Source organism: Anopheles funestus, chromosome 2RL (genome assembly GCF_943734845.2).
Source record: "Anopheles funestus chromosome 2RL, idAnoFuneDA-416_04, whole genome shotgun sequence".
NCBI lineage: Eukaryota > Metazoa > Arthropoda > Insecta > Diptera > Culicidae > Anopheles > Anopheles funestus.
Window position 1 is genome coordinate 14,108,268 of NC_064598.1, and position 17,508 is coordinate 14,125,775.

The following is a 17,508-nucleotide window of genomic DNA, read 5'->3' on the forward strand; positions in this document are numbered from 1 at the left end:
TTTACCTTAATAAACTACATCTGTTATAAAACAAATCCCCATCTTTAAGTTGTTAAATCCTCATAACCTTCTTTCGCCTTGTTCTCGGCTTGATCTAACAAATTACCACCTTCCAATTTTCATTAACGGCCGACACGATTCCGCGGCTGCTAATCAACATGATGTGGAGGAAGGAAAGAAGCGATCACCTCATAAAGTAAGTAGCAAAGTTTTCTTACTCCGTTGCCTACGCCTTGCACTTGAGTTCAATTGTCGTCGGAGCGAGAAATAATCAGTGCGGAAAACTGCAACCACAAAAAAAACGGAAGGTTTCCGATTGGGGAGGCGAAATGATGAAGATGTGGAAAATTTATGGAAGACGCGTTAACCAAAAAAAAACTGCACTTTAAATTGATAAATAGCAATAGATAGTTTCACAGTGGAATGCTATTTCTCCACCACAGCGTGTATGCTTCCCGGATTTGGAAGATCTCAATTATCAGTAATGGTTTGTTGTGCTTGTCATTTCGTGTCCTACCTTTTCGCTCAATGGAATGCGAATTCCGAACAAAGGACGCTATCACGAAGACACCGAGACTGTTCCTTCTTTTGGTGCCAATCCAACACCGACCTGACCGGTCGCGGCAAGTAAATATTTAAAGCTAACCAATTCGTTGACAATCATCGCGACCAGCTCCTTTCCGTCGCGCAATGACAGATCGGTGGAATCTTGCCATCCCTGTTGCTCGCATCTCGCGGGCAGCTTTCGACGTGTCCGCAAACAACTCATTACCATAATTCGATTCCGAGATTCCGATGCCGTTACTTTCCAACTCACATCCGCCATCGCGACGATCAGTCTCGGAACGATGGTATCCGGCCACACGGGACGATCACCAGGTCACGATCACGGTTTCCTCTCCCCCCAATGAGTACCCGGACATTACTCATCCATGCACGTGTTCCGCTAGCTTCGGCCGACGGCATTGGCCACTAGGTTAATCCCCAAGGCTGCAACGGTTTTCGATATTCCGGTGCCGGATAACCCCATATGCTCGGTTGGGAAGCAAACGTCCCTCCCGGGGTTAGCTCCGGCTGCTGCCACGTGCGGAATTGGATAAGGTCGATAATCGGTCGACGATTATTCAACTACGTCAGGCTTCACCACATAATTGTATCTTAATTTCTCTACGTCTCTTATCAAGCTTCCTCTCCATTTGAATGCGTGGCACGACAGGAGGTGGAATGGTCCGCGGACGATACCGTTGCCGTTGGATCCAGTTGACTACTAGGTTTTTCTCTCGGGCAGAGGTCTCGGGCAGAGCACGAGCCCGCGAACCGGATCCACCCAAGGTGCTACAGATAACATTAACACACTTTGGTTCGGGTGAATAATTAAATTTTCTTCTTTCCCGAAAGCGTCATTCCACCATTCTGCAACGAGACTTCAATCTCCACGAACAGGCACGATGCCTGTGGGTCGATCGAAATGGACACGAACATCTTCTTTGCTTTATCTCGAATTTTCAACAAACAATTTCACCAACTTTGCGCCTTCCCCAAATGTGCAGCACCAACCAATGTGGTCACTGACACCAAGGCACAGAAAGTTGAGTTCCATAACCCGAAATGGACACACACAAAATCAGCACGATACGCCGTGGAGCAGTACATGAAAATAAAAGTGTTTTTCCCGTCACCGTGTGAGTGTTGATGATGGTAAAGACACCCATTGGACATCCCGAGTCCACCTGGGGTCGATCATAATTTACGCCATCAGTTCCGGATGGAGTGACTGCGTGAAAATCACCTCGCCTATTACCAATCGTCAACATGCTTGACACGTGCTCGGACATACTTTTTAATCATGTGCTCGATGGGACCAAGTGTCTTCCGCACATACACTGGTCGATCGCGACGAGGTCGCTCGCCACTCATGCTGCTCGAACGCAGAGAAAGTGTTGCATATTTACATTCGAAAAAGCACGACCTCATCCTCCATTTACGTATTGAAGGATGGAGTCGTTTCAACAACACACCCGGCCCATGAAATTCCTTCCATCTTCCTTATACGGCTGGATGTCGTCGTAGATGACGATCGATCGATCTATAGCAAAAGATCTTTAACGTGCCGAAAATGCGTGTCAGGCCTACTCTCACTCTCGTGTAGCACCTATGCATCCATCTCGCTCCTTTTCACCGTGACCTCCACTGTTGGCCTTTTGAAAAATGTTTGCTGCCACTCAAACCGGTCCAGAAAGCTCTTCAATTGTTTCGATCTCGACAGGGAAACGCTTCATTTCAATTCGAGGGGAACTTTAACCCAATGATGATGCTAATAGCCACGCACCGAAGTAAAACCATTCCCGAGTGGATGAATTTCTTCATCATCTCTCTAGCAATTCTGAGCCATGGGAGTTGTATTACATTCTGCTATCAGGTCAGCAGCCCGGTGCCAGTTCAAATTTCCTTTTTGACTACTTATCCAGGACAGACACTTGTTCCACGTCTCCTCCTTAAATATGGTAGAAACGTTTAAACAAAAAAACTTGATGATCTTGCTTGCCATCGAAAGAAGAAATCAAGCGAAACATAAACCTTCAACGCAAGTTCCGGTTTCGAAGAGTTTGGCGTCAAATCGTGTGCCGATCGTTACTGGACGGGACAGTGCGCTTGTTTTGTTTGCCGTGCCTGTGTGCGGACAGAAAGTATAATGTGTGAAAAGTTTCACTTTCCTCTCGTGTCGTGATCTGGTGAAGGGCAGGTTCGTCTCTTGCCTTCGACTTTCGACTTGCGCCATTGCGCCGAGGGATGAATTTATGCAAGCTACCGAAAACTATTATCCAACGATGCAAACCGATGCATCCATCGTATCGTGCCCAGTATGCTACGAGATACTAGGGTGTACGTTTTGTTCTACGCGTTGGGTGGATGCGGACACATGGTTATGCAAACTGGCATATGATGTAAGCTAAGATGTCGAAACGGGATGTTGTATAGGTTGAGAATTTGGATCAGATCTTTAGAAGTGATGAGAAGTGAACTTTGATTTGATCCTAATCAATGAGATTAAGTCTTTAAACAAATACATTCAATAAAGAAGATTGTTAAATGTTTCGTTCAACGAATCTATTATTGTATGCTCAGTGTAGCTTAAAAAACGTGACACCGCTGAGTCGCTTTCTGTTATCACTAGAAATTCCAGCGAATAGCGACAGGCCGAAAGAAAAACTGATACATCAACTCCAATTTCGATACGCAGCACAGGAAGTTTCATTAGAAAGTCATAAATTGTGTTTCACTTCACCAGACCGCGCCACCCACTTTCAACACATTGCACACCGATTAGAGCGATCGAGGGCTCTGCCCGGGACAGGGAGCGAGGGACTAACCCGAAAACGACGATCCCAATATATAATCTACGCTGCTTCTCGGTTGCGTGCGTGTGTGGCCACACTGGGTGATAGCGAGCGCGTTTCAACCAACACACCACACCAGCCAGCAGCGGCTGGTACGACGAGTACGTTGACTCGCTCGTATACCGACGATATCCCGCTGATACGTGGTACGGTTGCGAATAATACGGCCGCCCCCCCCCCCAATACGGTACGGGCAACGACGTGAAAATCTTGTCGTTGGCTGTGTCTATTTTCACCCGCAATATTGTACATTGATCCGTGCGGAAAGCATACCAAGTGTCATGGGAAGGTGTGGTATTCCACGCTTGTGATTTGGTTTTGCTGCGTTTCGTTTGTTTTTCACTTCTTTCTTCCTTCTCCTAATCGCTACGCTAGTGAGTGGGCGGATGGCAGAAACTGTTTTTTTTTGCGCAAAGCACACACATGCACGGCGTGACGATGGCGTGAAAATGAAGAAAACATAAACATAGGCAGTAAATTCCACGCAAGAAAACATCATCGTGTTTCCACCTGTTGCTTTTGCTGCTCTGACCTGCTTCAATGAGCGAGGCGTGATGCATGGTCAATTTCTCTGTCGAGGGATTTCTTTTTCACCTCGCAAACGCATCACAACGATGGGAGGGAGGGATACTCGTGCTGATTGCACGCATTACAGTTTTGTATTTTTCATCATTTTGCTTTGGATCGTAATGTGCCGGGTTTTTTTTACATCCCTTCCGTTTGCGAAGCGACGCTTAAGTTTTTTTTAGTTCCGAAACTATTTCAAGCACTAATCCTTTTCAACCGTTCAAGAAACCGTTTACGGATTTACTTTCTTTCATGTCGGTACTTACACTCATTGTAGGATCCGTCTGTTTCCTTTCTGAAGTTTTCATGTTTGTTCTGGTTAATTTAAATGTTAATATTTGGTACAAAATTGAACGTGAGAATGTCCTGCAGTTTGCTCTGCATCTGGTGCGTGTTGTCGTTCATCTTTTTCACCGAGATGGTCGTATTCTGGAGCACCATCTGAAACGAGCCGATTCAACTGCCTATCACAATCTTTCCCTTAGACAAAGCATACGTAAACAATAAACACCCTTTACCTGTGATTTCATGAGAAAGTTGTCCGTCTCATTGAGCTGCTTCGAGACGGATATCACCGTGTTGTGGATGAATTCGTTTAACAGCGATATGCATCTTTCATCTGGAATCGAAACAAGCCACTAATTAAAAGATTGCTTTAAGGGCGCTTTTTTCATGGGTTTCTCCCGCCCAGCCTTACTCATCGTACGTCGCACGTGCATTCGTTGCATCTCCTCATCCGAAACCACTATGGGCGGTGGTGTGGATGTCGATGATTCAACTGCTTCCCTGGCGAATGTAAACGATGCAGGTGCCGTGCCGGATGACGATAAATGGGGAATTCCTTTTTCGATCGATATTACCTGTCGAACATGACGGCCATGGTAAGGAGAGATGGAGTGAACATTTTAATCTAGCCACCACTTTCACTCTCTACGAACGGAATGGAATGCGTCGGAATTACCTCAGTTTCATCGTCATCCGTTTCGGAAGCTTCTCCAGCAACAATGTTGGGTGATTTGCACTCCATTCCAAACTGGACAAGCTGTAGACGGGGCACTTGGCTTCGATATAGCTCCTGTTTCGGAAATAAGAAGTAAAGTGTTCCGAATTCGCGAGTACTACGATCTGTTTACATTTTGGGTTGTATGTTGACATGAATTCTGCGGCGTTTGCAGCTGTCATAGAACGTCTGTCAAAGCACGTTCTGGGTGAACATTTTAAACGAAACGTTACATAGTGGTCTTACTATATTTGCATCCAATAAAATGTCCTTCTCATATAAAAAAAATGCATACAAGCAACCGAATCATTGTATTACTTATACTCCGTTTATTGCGATGCTTCTATTTCATTCCTAAGAAATATATGCGTCTCCTCAAAGTCACAGTGGTAATAAATATATGTACTAGTACGAAGATGTCCTGTGTCTGTCTCCCCAGACCATTTCTTCTCGTGCATGTGAGTGCGCCGGGGGGCTCCTCGATCTTGCTTAATACTGCGGAGGTTGATGAGGGTATTGCTGGCCCATCATGTTGTTCTGGTTGGGCATCTGGCGCTGCAGCTGAGCCACCAGATTTGGCGTTTGTTGCGTACTCATGCCTTGCCCTTGGTTTTGCATCATACCTTGCGCGTTACTGCCTTGACCCATGCCTGCGAATAAAGTAGGAACAAATTAGAATACCCATCTTCTAGAAACTCCGTACCACTTCCTACCCTTACCTGAATGTTGCTGCATTATTAAGCGCATCCGTTGCTGCTGGAACTGTTGCTGATTCTGAGGCATATTACCAACTCCCGGTTTACCACCTTGGCGAGGATACGGTGGAACCGCACCCTGGTTTACACCCATATTACCCATCGTCACATTCGGTGCATGTTGCCCATACTGACCCCGGCCGGCCACCATTGCCGCACGCTGTTGTGCCAGAAACTCTGCCTGAGTAGTGCGCTGTTGCTGGGCCATCTGATTAAAGTTACCCATCATACCGCTTCCCTGTCCACCCTGCTGGCCCAGGCCCTGGTTCCCGTAGTTGGGATAGTTCTGATTGACGTTTTGGTACGGCACGTTCTGTCCTTGGAACATGCCACCCTGCATGTTGCCCGATTGCTGCATATTTTGCATGCCCATGCCAGGGTTGCCCATGGACGGATTACCCATTCCACCTGCATTCGGCATTCCGCTGGTACCGCCCATACCGCTCTGTCCACCACCCATTGGAGCTGCATTGCCGATTCCTGCGCTGCCCATTCCGGCACTAACCATTCCGCCAGATGTTACCATTCCGCCGCCACTTGCTCCCATTCCAGCGGCGCTTCCTCCCATACCACTATTTCCTGCCATACCGCCAGCTCCACCGATTCCTCCACCACTGCCCATTCCCTGTCCAACTAACGCTGGATTTTGCTGAGGATTCATCATGCTCGTCTGTATCATACTGCCACCGGATTGACCCATAATCGAGCCCCCGGTAGTGCCCATCATGGCCGGAGTATTTTGATTCATTATTCCTCCAGCAGTTTGCTGGCTCTGAGCTCCTTGCCCTGCTCCCATCATGCCACCAGCAGCCATAGCCTGAGCACCCATCACCGCACCACCTCCCGTCGCTCCAATGCCTGCATTGCCACCAGCCATGGCCGGATTCATCGGACCCATGCCGGCCTGTGCGCCGACAATCGGATTGCCCGGCATACCGGTCCGCAACGGACCACGCATAAACTGTTGCTGGGGATTGCGCTGTGGTTGCTGTTGTTGCTGCTGCTGTTGCTGCTGTTGTTGCTGTTGCTGCTGCTGCTGTTGCTGCGGTTGCATAAAACCGGCCGGATGACCAGCATTGATTGGCAACTTTGAGCGCAACATGTTCGAGAGAGCCTGCTTTGAGTTTGTGTTCAACTGAGGCCGATCGAAGCGTGTCACTACAAGGAATAGGTTTAAATGTATAATAAGCTTTTCAAAAGATTGCGTACTCGCATACTTACTCGTTGCTTGACCCATTCCGGAATAGAACATTTGTTGCTGTTGTTGTTGCTGTTGCAGCTGCTGCTGTGTCTGCGGCCCTTGCTGAGATCCTTGCTGGGGTCCTTGCTGAGGTCCTTGCTGCTGTGATGCCTGCTGAGCTTGCTGTGGAGTTTGTTGTTGCTGTTGTGCTTGTGCCTGTGGTCCCTGTTGCTGCTGTTGTTGCTGCTGTTGTTGTTGCTGTTGCTGTTGATGCTGTTGCTGCATGGACCCATAACCACCCCACTGCTGGTTGCCTCCTTGCTGTTGTGCCAACTGTGCCATGGGGTTTACATTGCCAACGAAGCCCATATTTGGATTGCCTTGAGATTGCTGTTGTTGCTGTTGCTGTTGAGCTTGTTGTGCTTGCTGCGCTTGTTGAGCTTGTTGAGGCTGCTGTTGCTGCGGGCCCTGCTGCTGCTGTTGCTGCTGATTCATCATACTACCACCCATTCCAGCTCCAAGTCCACCCATTCCCGTCTGCATACCTCCGATGTTGCCTTGTGCGACCAGCTGGGCTGGATTGGCTTGACCGTACTGTTGTTGCATATGCTGTTGATTCATGGTGTTCATCGGACCGCCCATTTGCATCGATCCCATGTTGCTGTTTTGCATCTGCTGTAGCGTTTGCTGAGGTGTCATAGCAACCTGCTGTTGCTGTGGTTGTTGCGATCCAAGCTGCTGCTGTTGCAGCGCTGATTGCTGTTGCTGCGGAATGTTGCTTTGCTGTTGCTGTTGCATCATCATTTGATTTTGCTGCTGTTGCTGCTGAAGCTGCTGTTGCTGTTGTTGTTGCAGTTGCTGAAGCTGCTGCTGTTGCTGTTGCTGCAGATGCTGCTGCTGTTGTGCCTGTTGCTGCTGCAGGTGCAACTGTTGCTGCTGCTGTTGCTGCAAGTGCTGCTGCTGTTGTAGCGATTGCTGCTGTTGCATCTGTTGCTGTTGTTGCTGCTGTTGCTGCTGCTGCTGTTGTTGCATTTGCTGTAATTGCTGTGGTCCTGCAGCGGTTTGCGGTACAATCGCTGGCATGATCGGTTGTTGCGGTTGGCTTTGTTGTACTTGTGCTGCTGCCGTGGCTTTCGGTTTCCTTTTGCGAGTCGTTTTGCTCTTCTTCGAGCCCGTACTCGGTGCCGGCGATTGATCGGACGAAGGCGTATCGGCTTTCATATCGTCTTTCAGCTTGTCGGGTAAGGGGTCTACTTCTTCGGGAGGCAATGGAAGCGGTTCATAATAGTAGCTGCTCGGTTTAAACAGGCTGTGCGTGTGATACTTTAGCAAGCGGTGCGTTTCTTCGTATGCTAGGGGTTTGCGTTCAATTTTCACCGCTCCAAACCATGCCCATGATAGGGGTGCGGGATTTTTGTGACCTTCCAATAGATCCCAAACGCTCACACGTTGTTTGTCTCCTAGTCGAAGACCCTTAAAGAGAGAGACACATAAAGAATAGTTATAAAAAGTTCTCATCTTACTCATCAGATCAGTAGGAAGCTGCACTTACGTTCTTCTTTTCGATACTATCAATTGCGATTTTATTGCCTTTCGCGTCCGTTGATGATCCGGCCGAGTCGCACGTAAGCACTTCGCACGTTTGCTTCGCTAGCGGCAACAACTGCCGAACGTATTTGATCGACGGACCATTCTTGTCACCCAACTCCTTACGTAGTTTCTTCATGAGATTAGTGTACAATTTCTTGTTCTCATCACGCTCCGTCTGGCTGTCGCTGACAAGCGTTGAATGTATCAACGTGGCCAACATGTCCAGTGTTGTAGTAAACAGTTCACTGTCGAAAAAAAAACACTTTCAGTTTCTAATCTTTCCTACAGCAAAATTGTGAATAAAAGTGTACACTTACGAATTGTTGCTTAAATCAATGACACCCTGGCTGATAAGCTGGGCAAACAAAATTGCCCAGTCCGTAGTAGAGGTGGCATTTTTCATAATCGCATCGAATAGTCCACCAACAAGCGAGTAGCGCAACTGTAGTGCGTCAAGCATTTTCTCAAACCCACAAGGATCTTCAATACCACCAATAGTTTCGAGCTGAAGAAACGATCGAAAAGTTGTTAATAATCTATGGTATTATCCTTAAAGCTCCTTCAATACTTACACTTTGGTCCCGATTTTGTAGGAATTGCGATAGCTGCGAGTATAGCGATTGAAGCAAACCTTCCTTCTGCTCGTCCTGTCCCTTAAGGCAGGTCAGCACCAGCCCAAGGAATGGTTGATGATTTAGCTGCGACGACTGCTTGCTGCCGAAGGTGCTACCATTCGAGCTGACCGAACTGTTACTATTAGCTCCATGGTTGTGGCTGTTATTGTTGCTACTGTTATTACCACCATTGCCATCCTTGTGCTTGCTAAACATGCTCGTACTCTCCAGCACCTGTCCCGATACTTTTAAGATTCTTCCCTGAACCGCACTCGGCAGTTTCGAAACCAATGGCGCCACCAACCAGGTCGAGGGTTTTACCTTCTCCTGCTTCACGTCCGGGTTGCTCATAATGAACTCGTTGACGCGAAACACATCAATAGCAGCCCTGGCCACCATATCAAGCCAGTTGGACAGATCCGGTGAGCTGCAGTTAGTTTGCTTGAACATCAGTTGCAAATCTAACCAAGAAATGCGTAGCGACCATTGTTCCAGATTTTCCAGTATACGCACAATGATCGCCTTCTGATCTAGTTCGGCGATCAGATTGGATTCGTGCTCCGGATAGCAAATCATGTGCAGCAAACGTTGCGCTTGCTTAGCCGTCAGTAGATTATCGATCAGCATACCATGCTGACATAATTCTTCCGCATGTTGAAGGCAGCGTTCCAGGACCCATTCCTACAATAACAATAAAAGTCAATCATAACATACAGACGTAATACCGACGGCGGAATCCACTTACCTGTGAGCAAATTTGGCGCAGCACATGTTGCGCGAAATCCGACAGACTTGTCGCGTTCTCCTGGTTCAGATGAGAGTTTTGCTGCCTAAAGAATGCAAGATTACATACACATTACAGACATGAAGAATGTTACAGTACATTTTAGCACAAAAAGGGGAAAATGGTGATAGTGGTGGATGGAAAATCGTAATGTAAGGGATGCTAAACGAACAACAAACGGGAAAAAGTCAAACAAATGAAATGAAAACAGTACGCAAGACATTCCTCATGGTGCGAAAACGTCCTCCACTAGAATAGGATAGGAAACGCAATGAACCACTCGTGAGATCTAAATGATACGAAACATTTTCCTCCTGAAACAAGCTTTATCGAGAAGCAAACACGTCCACTAGGTATAACTGTTTGTACAGACCAAAGCAACAATGAAATCATTAACAACCTCTACAATAATGACATCCAATGTGAATGATGAAGATGGTAGTGATAGTTTTCGTCACGAATCGTTGGCAACACCAGGGAGCAACAAACCACCAAATGGGTGAAGTGCAAACCGCATGACAAAACGACGTGCTTTTGCTGTAGATTCCATTCTTATTTGCTCTAGCGTTTCTCTCAACTAAATGAAGTGCGCGCGTAAACGCGGTTAAATGATACCGAAAGCGATACAACACGTGTAGCATGGGACATACAAAAATCAAAACAGAAAGGTACAAATATGCAATTAAACAATAAAGTAAAACAAACGAACTCAAACGGCAAACCATTCGCACACCTGCTAGAGTATAATCGAGCGGAGGCGGTTGGAGAGAGTTCCTCCAGTTCGATCATCCTAAATCAGGAACCAAGAAAAATAAGAAAAAAATATCGATTGAAAACATCAACTAAGTCAAACGAAACACAAACGGGAATGAATAACGATACCGAACGGTATGATTTGCTATCGATGCTATCAATTATTACTACGGACAATATCCGGTTCAATGTGTCCTAATTTCAACTGCGCAGGCATTCAATTTTAACTCGCGTAACATCTCCAACAATCGTCAGTACTTACGAAACATCCAGCATCGATTCATCCGGATTGCCCAGTATGGAAAGATCGCTCGTGCCCAGAATGTGGCTTAAATCACCCGATCCAGTCATGCTTTTTGGCGTGCTGCCTGGGTGTACCGGTGTGTTGAGTCCACTTCGCTTGCCAGTGCCGAATATCGAAGAAACCTTGTGTGCAGTAGCATCGCCCACCACGAGTATACCCTTCAGGACGGCCAACACCGGCGCTACGCCAATGTTTTTGTGTGCCGCAGCTAGCAGATGTCGATCGCAACTCAGCTTGATGTTATGGGCGTTTCCGACCGTTATTGGGTTAGGTGATGTGCTCACCGAGTACAGTCCTGGCTGTGGACATTCGATCGTTTTGAAGAGCCTCAGTAACAGATGGCAGGACAATCGTGCGCCCGCCTCTATTTCTGGCGTTGTTTCACCACGTCCTTTACAAGCCTGCACCAGCGATGGTAAGGCCACGTGTGCCACAAAGTTCTCCAACGAGAAGCAATGTCTCGCCACCAGGATGCTCGTGAACACCGACAGTGCGTTGTGGATGTTAGTGTTCTGGACGTCCACCTGTGTCAGAACATCCACGTAGTAGCCGGCATCGCGGTTCGAACCGCACAGTGCAATCAACACACCCAACCATTCGGTACTGAGCGAGTTGCAGCACGCCGTAAGTTCCGCACACATGGCCGCGATGTCGTTCAGACAATCGTTGTCGATATCGCGCGTAACCGCCACCACGGCATTGCACACGAAGCTGTACCGATTGGAGGCAGATTCGTTCAGTTGTCTAGCCCAAGCGCTTTCGATCTTGCCACCACGCCGAGGATTGGTGATAATTTCAATCATAAACTGCGGATTGTATGTATGCGCCGAGGGAGTCGGTTGGAGCGGTGTGTATAACGCCTGCTTGATCTTCGGGTACGCATTGTGGAAGGGTTCCTGCTGGGGGCGGGATTTCAAGGACGAACAGGCCGAATAAAGATCGTACAGATAGGCAAGAATACATCGTTCGGCCGAGCTGCAATCGCTCGGGTTGCTCACGTGCTTCACAATCCGGCATAGTCCCTCGAAGATCGCTGTCGTTTGTTCCTGCGAAAGCAGTAAACAGCAATGGTACCGTCGCAGGACACCCACCACATACAGGCTGAGCGATGTCGTATAGCTACGCACTAGTGCCAACGAACTTTTGCCAATCAACTGCAGTTCCACCTCGGGCAGCTCGCGCAAAATCTGGATGCAGGTATCGATCAACCCGTAAATGTTGAACGCCGACTCCATCAGATCAAACAGGAACGCCACGTGCTCTTGAACTGGCAGATAGTTGCTATTGCCGACGGCAAAGGCATTTAGCATTTCCTGCACCTGTACCGCACACTGCCAGGTGACAACGTGCTGGTCAAAGTACGACATTGCCTGACACTTGTTCGAGGTGGACTCGAAGTTAAACTCACTGCGCGAGTGCTTCTTCACTTTGCCTCCCTCGGCCACGTCGATGCTAAACTTTTTCGAGAACAGTTTACAGATTTCTTTCGACATTTTCTTCACCGCGTGCTTCTTCTCGTCTCGCTCCTTGCCCACTCCGTACAGCAAGATGTACCGCTGGTTGCAATCATGCTGGGAGATGGGATCATCCTGACAGAGCGGGAAATGTTCGGTGTACAGAAAATGGCGACTGGATGACTCAGCTTTACCAAGGCCCGTTCTGTTGAGATGCAAAACAAAAGGGAAATAGCAATCAATCAATTAGTGGAACGATTCTACGGGAACAAATTGATACTTACACCGAGGGAGCTGCATGCTCCGGATCTTTCGGGCTATCCGGTGCATCCATCGAATTTTGCTGATCCTCTTTAATGTGCTGCAGCAGCTTGTCAAGATCGTCATCCACATTCGAATCATCCAAATCCTCCAGCTTGGCTTTAAAATCCGTTTGCAGCACATCATCCTCCATCCCGCCACCATTGTTCGGGGACGAGCTGGTGGCGGGTTTGTTCGATATTGGTCCCGTGCCCAACCCGGCGTTACACATCCCATGGCTGTCGAGCGACAACATACCACCGGCGCCTGTCAGTAGATCACCACGCGAGATCAAGCAGCACATGTAAGCATCGTGTGAAAACACGTCATGGCGAATAAGCTCGCTAAACAAATGTACCAGATTCGTAAACTGGGACTTGTTCTGCGAACTACCGCCTTCTTCCAGTACTGGTGCGTCATGGTCGAGAAAGTTCATCAAGATATGTTGAAACACGGGCTGGCCTCCGTTTAAACCACTGCCCGACAAAACCGAGTCTTTGTCGTCCGAATTGTTGAGAGCGTTGTTGTAGCTATCGTTTTCCAGCGCCGTCAACACTTCGTTCTGTCGTTTATCAAGCAGCCAGGCCACTACCATTGCCCGGTGTTCGCCCCAACGCTGCCACGAAACGGCCCATTCGCAAAGAATCTTCACAATCGATGAATCTTGTTCAACGTTCTGAAATGAGTGAAAAGGGAATTAAAAAGTTGAAAATTTCAACCTCCGACCGCATCATGTGTTCCAAATCAACGTACATATTCAAACTGCTTTGTGGCCGCATCTTTCCCATCAGCAGTGTTAGCACCACCGGCGGCACTGCCTTGTCCATTACCACTTCCTCCTGAACTGTTTTCCGATGGTTTGATCGGTTGTACCTGGAACGGTGGGAAAATCTTCGAATACAATGAATCGAGCGAATTGTTCGAATCCATCCGATCGAAACAATGTCCATCGAGCGCATCCAGTGTGGCCAGTATCTTCAGGCTAGCGTTCCCAGCAGCTGTCTGCCACTTGTCGATGCACCAACGCGATTCGGCATGACGCGACCGCACTTTGATGCTTTCTTCCGCTTCGAACAGTTGCCGACGAATGTCCTCATTGGAATGTTCGTATCGGGCCGGCATCGGCAGTGCGGATGGTGCCACCGGCAAATGATCCAGCGGACTGCCGGAGAGCACCGACGAGGAACGAGTTTCTCCGACACCGCACCACACTAGCGCAGTCGGGCATTCGAGTGTGATGACCTGCAGGATGGACGACAGCTGCAACACTACATCCCGATGGTGGGAACAGTGCAAATATTCGGCGAAAATCATTTCGTACGGATTCACCTTCGGAGGGCTCACGTCTGCCGATTGCGATACTGTGCCGTTCGTACCCTCTTTGGACGGTTTGTCGTGCTGCTTCTCTTGCTTGCTGTCGGTCATTTCGTTGGACGACTGTTTCCCATTGCCATCCGGATCGGGTGAGTTCAGATTGATGTTGTGGCTCTCCGCCATCTGATTTATCAGTTGGGCTAACTTCTTCGACACCGCATACGCCAACCGGCGACAGAAGCGCTCCGATTGCACAAAGTCGTGCAGGTACTGCATTGCCAGGGGAAGATAAATTCTCAGCAAACCGTCGTCCGCGTTCGGGGAGGATTTCATTTTTTCCAATAAATCAATAATCCAGTTCAGGAACTCTTGCTTGTCCAGTAAACCCTCCTCGTACATGTACTTGCAGAGCTGCGTACTGTAATTCCACTGTCTCTGGGCTATTCGTTGCTCTTCCTGTGGAGAAATCGGTTGCTGCTGCTGTTGCTGCTGTTGGGCATGCATCGATCCTCCGACCGGGTTACCACCGGCCGGGCTATGCATGCTCCCTGCCGGGCTGGAAAGGGGCGGTGGAATGGTTGAAGGATTGGTACCACCTGCACCGGCACCCAATCCAAGGCCGCTATTTGTACTGCTCATGCCGCTGGAACTGCCTGCACTACCCGCAGACGGTTTGTCCTGCAGCGGACCCTGGTGATAATGTTCGTGCAGCTTCGGTATGAGATCCTTCATAAACTTTATCATCGTTCCGGTCCATTCGGTGGCCGGATCAGGCATTTGGCGTTTTTTAATTTTTGCCTCCGAAACCGCCACGGTGTAGGCCGAACTCAGCTTAATAAACCAAGCTGCTCGCTGCATCGTAACTTGATTTTCGCACAACATAGCGAATATTTCTTCCTTTTTGTTAAACGACGGTGCCTTCTTGGCCAAGCTGCTTAACGGTTTCGTTCCGGCCAGATCTTTGAACCACGTATCCAGGGTAGTTTTGTTACGGGCAGTAACAGGCCAGAAGTTGTCTTTCGGGTTGATTTGCTGCTTCTTTCGTCCCGAATCCGGCAGTGTCATCAGCTCCTCCTTCTTGGCCAAGATCGCATTAAAGTAGGCACCGACCTTACTCGCCGACACGTTGCAATTGCGGGCGGTGCCGAACTCCTCGGACAGTTTATGTTCGGTCGCGAAACCATGTTTGACGTGCGTGGACGTTAATTCATCTTCCCGTTGTTTTGCTTCCTGCGGATAGACGTCCGGTGGCCCTAGGCGGGGCCGTTTCAACGGGCGCATATTCATTGTGAAGCGTTCGGTATAGTAACGGCTCGAATAATCAGCTGATTGTGCTAAAGAAAAACGCCTGCTTTGGCTTTGGAGTTATGCAGCAAGATTGTTTTTCACCCAGGCGTTGGACGAACTAGCTGTGGAGGCTAGTTCCCAAGGGAAACCCCATTCGATGTTGTACGCTTCTCCACCATCAGCCGGTTTGCACTTTACGCGGATCACACTTATGAAACACAATGCTTCCAAACTAATCACACCATTTGGATGGATACGATGGATCACACAAGAAAAAAGAGAAATTAAAAGCCAAAAATTGGTGCCAGAAGGCGATCGAGGAAAACAAAATATGGCTGCCGGATAATGACAGTTGCAACAGTACGTAAAAATCCAGGTTCGACCATTCGCCCAAACTTACTGTATGGTATTGTTTACTTTTGCAGAGCACCCGAATAAACGAGAAACAACAGGGTGCGAGCCCGGATAAACCAAGCAGCAGCATGAGTTGCTGCGCGTTCGCCGTGAGATCCGTTTTGTAAACAAATCGCACGCACCGCGCGTACCTCGCCCGTAAACAAGGTCAAACCCCTTTTTCTTTCTTTTTTCGCTACTCGCCAGATCGTCGGAATTTTTTATTTACACGACAATCAAAAAGCACTTCGCAACCACTCTGTTAAAATAAAAAAAAACCCGAGAGCGATTTGTTTGAAGAGTTTGGGAAATTTATTACGCTATCGACAGGCAGTAAAAATACACAATGCGCGTATATAGAACGCTTCAATACACATTATCTACTTTTCTTTAGAAAATCCCTGCCAATCGGACATTTCTGATTCCTCGTCGGTTTTCTCCACTCCAATGCAATGGATTCCGTTACGAAGCATTGGCGTTCCTTTGCCCTTGCCTAACACCCGGGCGACCAGGATCAATTCCAACCGCCGATTGGACTCCTCTTTACCGCATAAATGCAACTGTTCCTTCAGCAGTTTCTCCTTGTGAGCAAAAAATTCAATTGTTACAGCAAAATGTTCCACACCCTTCACATCCACGGTACAGGAGGGAAAATCCAGCAGCCTACAGTGTACGTTCGGAACGGCCACATCCTGTGCAACGAAGGCGCTATTGCCCTCGACCGTGAAACCCGCATCCCTTACTGCCTGCGCCGGCACATTCAGCTCGATGCGGTAGCGATGATTTATCTGTAGAAACCCCAAGTGGACGGTCAGGGACGTTCCATCTGGGGCAATCTGATAGATAATGCTGTTATCGTGCAGCCCGTCGTTTATCACCGCCTGGTCAAAATGGACGTGATGGGGAGAGTCAACCATTCTTGTCAGCTGCAAATATGATATCTAAGTTAACGCGCAACACGTGATGGGCCGCAAGCTAGCTGCCCTAAAATTGAGGCCAAACGCTGATTGATGCTATCCATTACCATACCTTCAATCTCGTGTCCTGTGCTGCGGTCAAGTTGGAGGAAAGAATCGATGTGTTACCACGTTGTCCTGCTCGCTGTTGATGACCTCTTTGCCGGACTGCTTTTCTTGTAGCGTGTGTATTTGGTTATTTTAAGAACACGCAATCTCATTGCACCGTCCTCGCCGACGCGCCACTGGTTTGTGATGGTAAGAAGCGGTCTAGCTGATCCATTGTTGACTTTTGTAAGGGAGCAAAATTATCGACGAAGAAAAATCACGAAGCACGATGCGAGATGCGTTGAATAAATCTCTATCATTTCTACCGACGCGGAATCGAACCGATATCGTACGTATTTTTGCTAAAGTTAATTAAGCTATGATTCTACGACAATCAACAACACGCGGAACGGTTCGGAAACTGGAACGAACCACAAGCAAACAAATTGTCATTAGGAACAGGGATATTGCTCCCGTTTTGTAAATACCTACTGTTAGATTTTATTTTAATTAAGAAAAACTGGAAAAGTCGCATTATTTCGCGTTTTTCATGGTGTAAAGTTAATTTTTGGAAACCCAATACTACTCCTGTCCTTGTCTGCTACCCTGTCGTGTTCCAAATTATGTCGAGTATTGAACCATGTGCTGTAGATATAAGCAGTAATGCGGTTGCTGTCATCGGGGTACAAAAAGACGGTTTGCCAAAACAAATCACATATTTGCAGGATAAATGCTTCTTAATTGCTTTCAAATTTATCTTATCAAAATTTTAATCACTCAAATCGTCACTATCAAACGATGTATTATGATT

At 47.9% G+C, this 17,508-nt stretch overlaps 3 protein-coding genes and 1 long non-coding RNA gene across 5 annotated transcripts in view; 1 reads left to right on the forward strand and 3 right to left on the reverse strand.

The window, feature by feature from the left end:
* The window catches only part of LOC125765206 (uncharacterized), a 361,639-nt gene that overhangs the window by 325,503 nt on the left and 18,628 nt on the right, over positions 1 to 17,508 (forward strand). The window lies entirely within an intron of this gene.
* Positions 4,021 to 5,130, reverse strand: LOC125765177 (uncharacterized). Its single transcript, XM_049430092.1, has 4 exons — positions 4,927 to 5,130; positions 4,663 to 4,825; positions 4,484 to 4,584; positions 4,021 to 4,406 (listed from the first exon to the last, which is right to left on the reverse strand). Exons 1-4 carry the CDS (start codon positions 4,990 to 4,992, stop codon positions 4,290 to 4,292), a joined length of 447 nt encoding a protein of 148 aa, XP_049286049.1. The 5' UTR covers positions 4,993 to 5,130; the 3' UTR covers positions 4,021 to 4,289.
* Positions 5,272 to 15,686, reverse strand: LOC125764893 (mediator of RNA polymerase II transcription subunit 12). 2 transcript variants are annotated; one of them, XM_049429544.1, is made up of 11 exons: positions 13,453 to 15,686; positions 12,684 to 13,375; positions 10,904 to 12,604; positions 10,598 to 10,678; positions 9,850 to 9,934; positions 9,063 to 9,785; positions 8,808 to 8,995; positions 8,453 to 8,735; positions 6,942 to 8,373; positions 5,685 to 6,878; positions 5,272 to 5,615 (listed from the first exon to the last, which is right to left on the reverse strand). In XM_049429544.1, exons 1-11 carry the CDS (start codon positions 15,298 to 15,300, stop codon positions 5,455 to 5,457), a joined length of 8,388 nt encoding a protein of 2,795 aa, XP_049285501.1. In that variant the 5' UTR covers positions 15,301 to 15,686; the 3' UTR covers positions 5,272 to 5,454. The 2 variants fall into 2 exon arrangements, with proteins under 2 accessions (XP_049285501.1, XP_049285502.1); XM_049429545.1 differs by lacking the exon at positions 10,598 to 10,678.
* On the reverse strand, positions 15,983 to 17,432 carry LOC125765167 (UPF0687 protein C20orf27 homolog). The gene is made up of 3 exons (XM_049430079.1): positions 17,190 to 17,432; positions 16,723 to 17,118; positions 15,983 to 16,619 (listed from the first exon to the last, which is right to left on the reverse strand). Exon 3 carries the CDS (start codon positions 16,608 to 16,610, stop codon positions 16,074 to 16,076), a length of 537 nt encoding a protein of 178 aa, XP_049286036.1. The 5' UTR covers positions 16,611 to 16,619; positions 16,723 to 17,118; positions 17,190 to 17,432; the 3' UTR covers positions 15,983 to 16,073.

Bases quoted from the DNA above. Each gene is read 5' to 3' on its own strand.
- LOC125765177 (XM_049430092.1), bottom strand. From the start codon at position 4,992: ATGGAGTGCAAATCACCCAACATTGTTGCTGGAGAAGCTTCCGAAACG. The intron at 4,826-4,926 runs GTAATTCCGACG...CATGTTCGACAG, and splicing joins CGGATGACGATGAAACTGAG to GTAATATCGATCGAAAAAGG. The intron at 4,407-4,483 runs GTAAAGGGTGTT...GGCTCGTTTCAG, and splicing joins ACTTTCTCATGAAATCACAG to ATGGTGCTCCAGAATACGAC.
- LOC125764893 (XM_049429544.1), bottom strand. From the start codon at position 15,300: ATGAATATGCGCCCGTTGAAACGGCCCCGCCTAGGGCCACCGGACGTC. The intron at 8,996-9,062 runs GTAAGTATTGAA...TCGTTTCTTCAG, and splicing joins TACAAAATCGGGACCAAAGT to CTCGAAACTATTGGTGGTAT. The intron at 8,374-8,452 runs GTAAGTGCAGCT...TCTCTCTTTAAG, and splicing joins ATAGTATCGAAAAGAAGAAC to GGTCTTCGACTAGGAGACAA.
- LOC125765167 (XM_049430079.1), bottom strand. From the start codon at position 16,610: ATGGTTGACTCTCCCCATCACGTCCATTTTGACCAGGCGGTGATAAAC.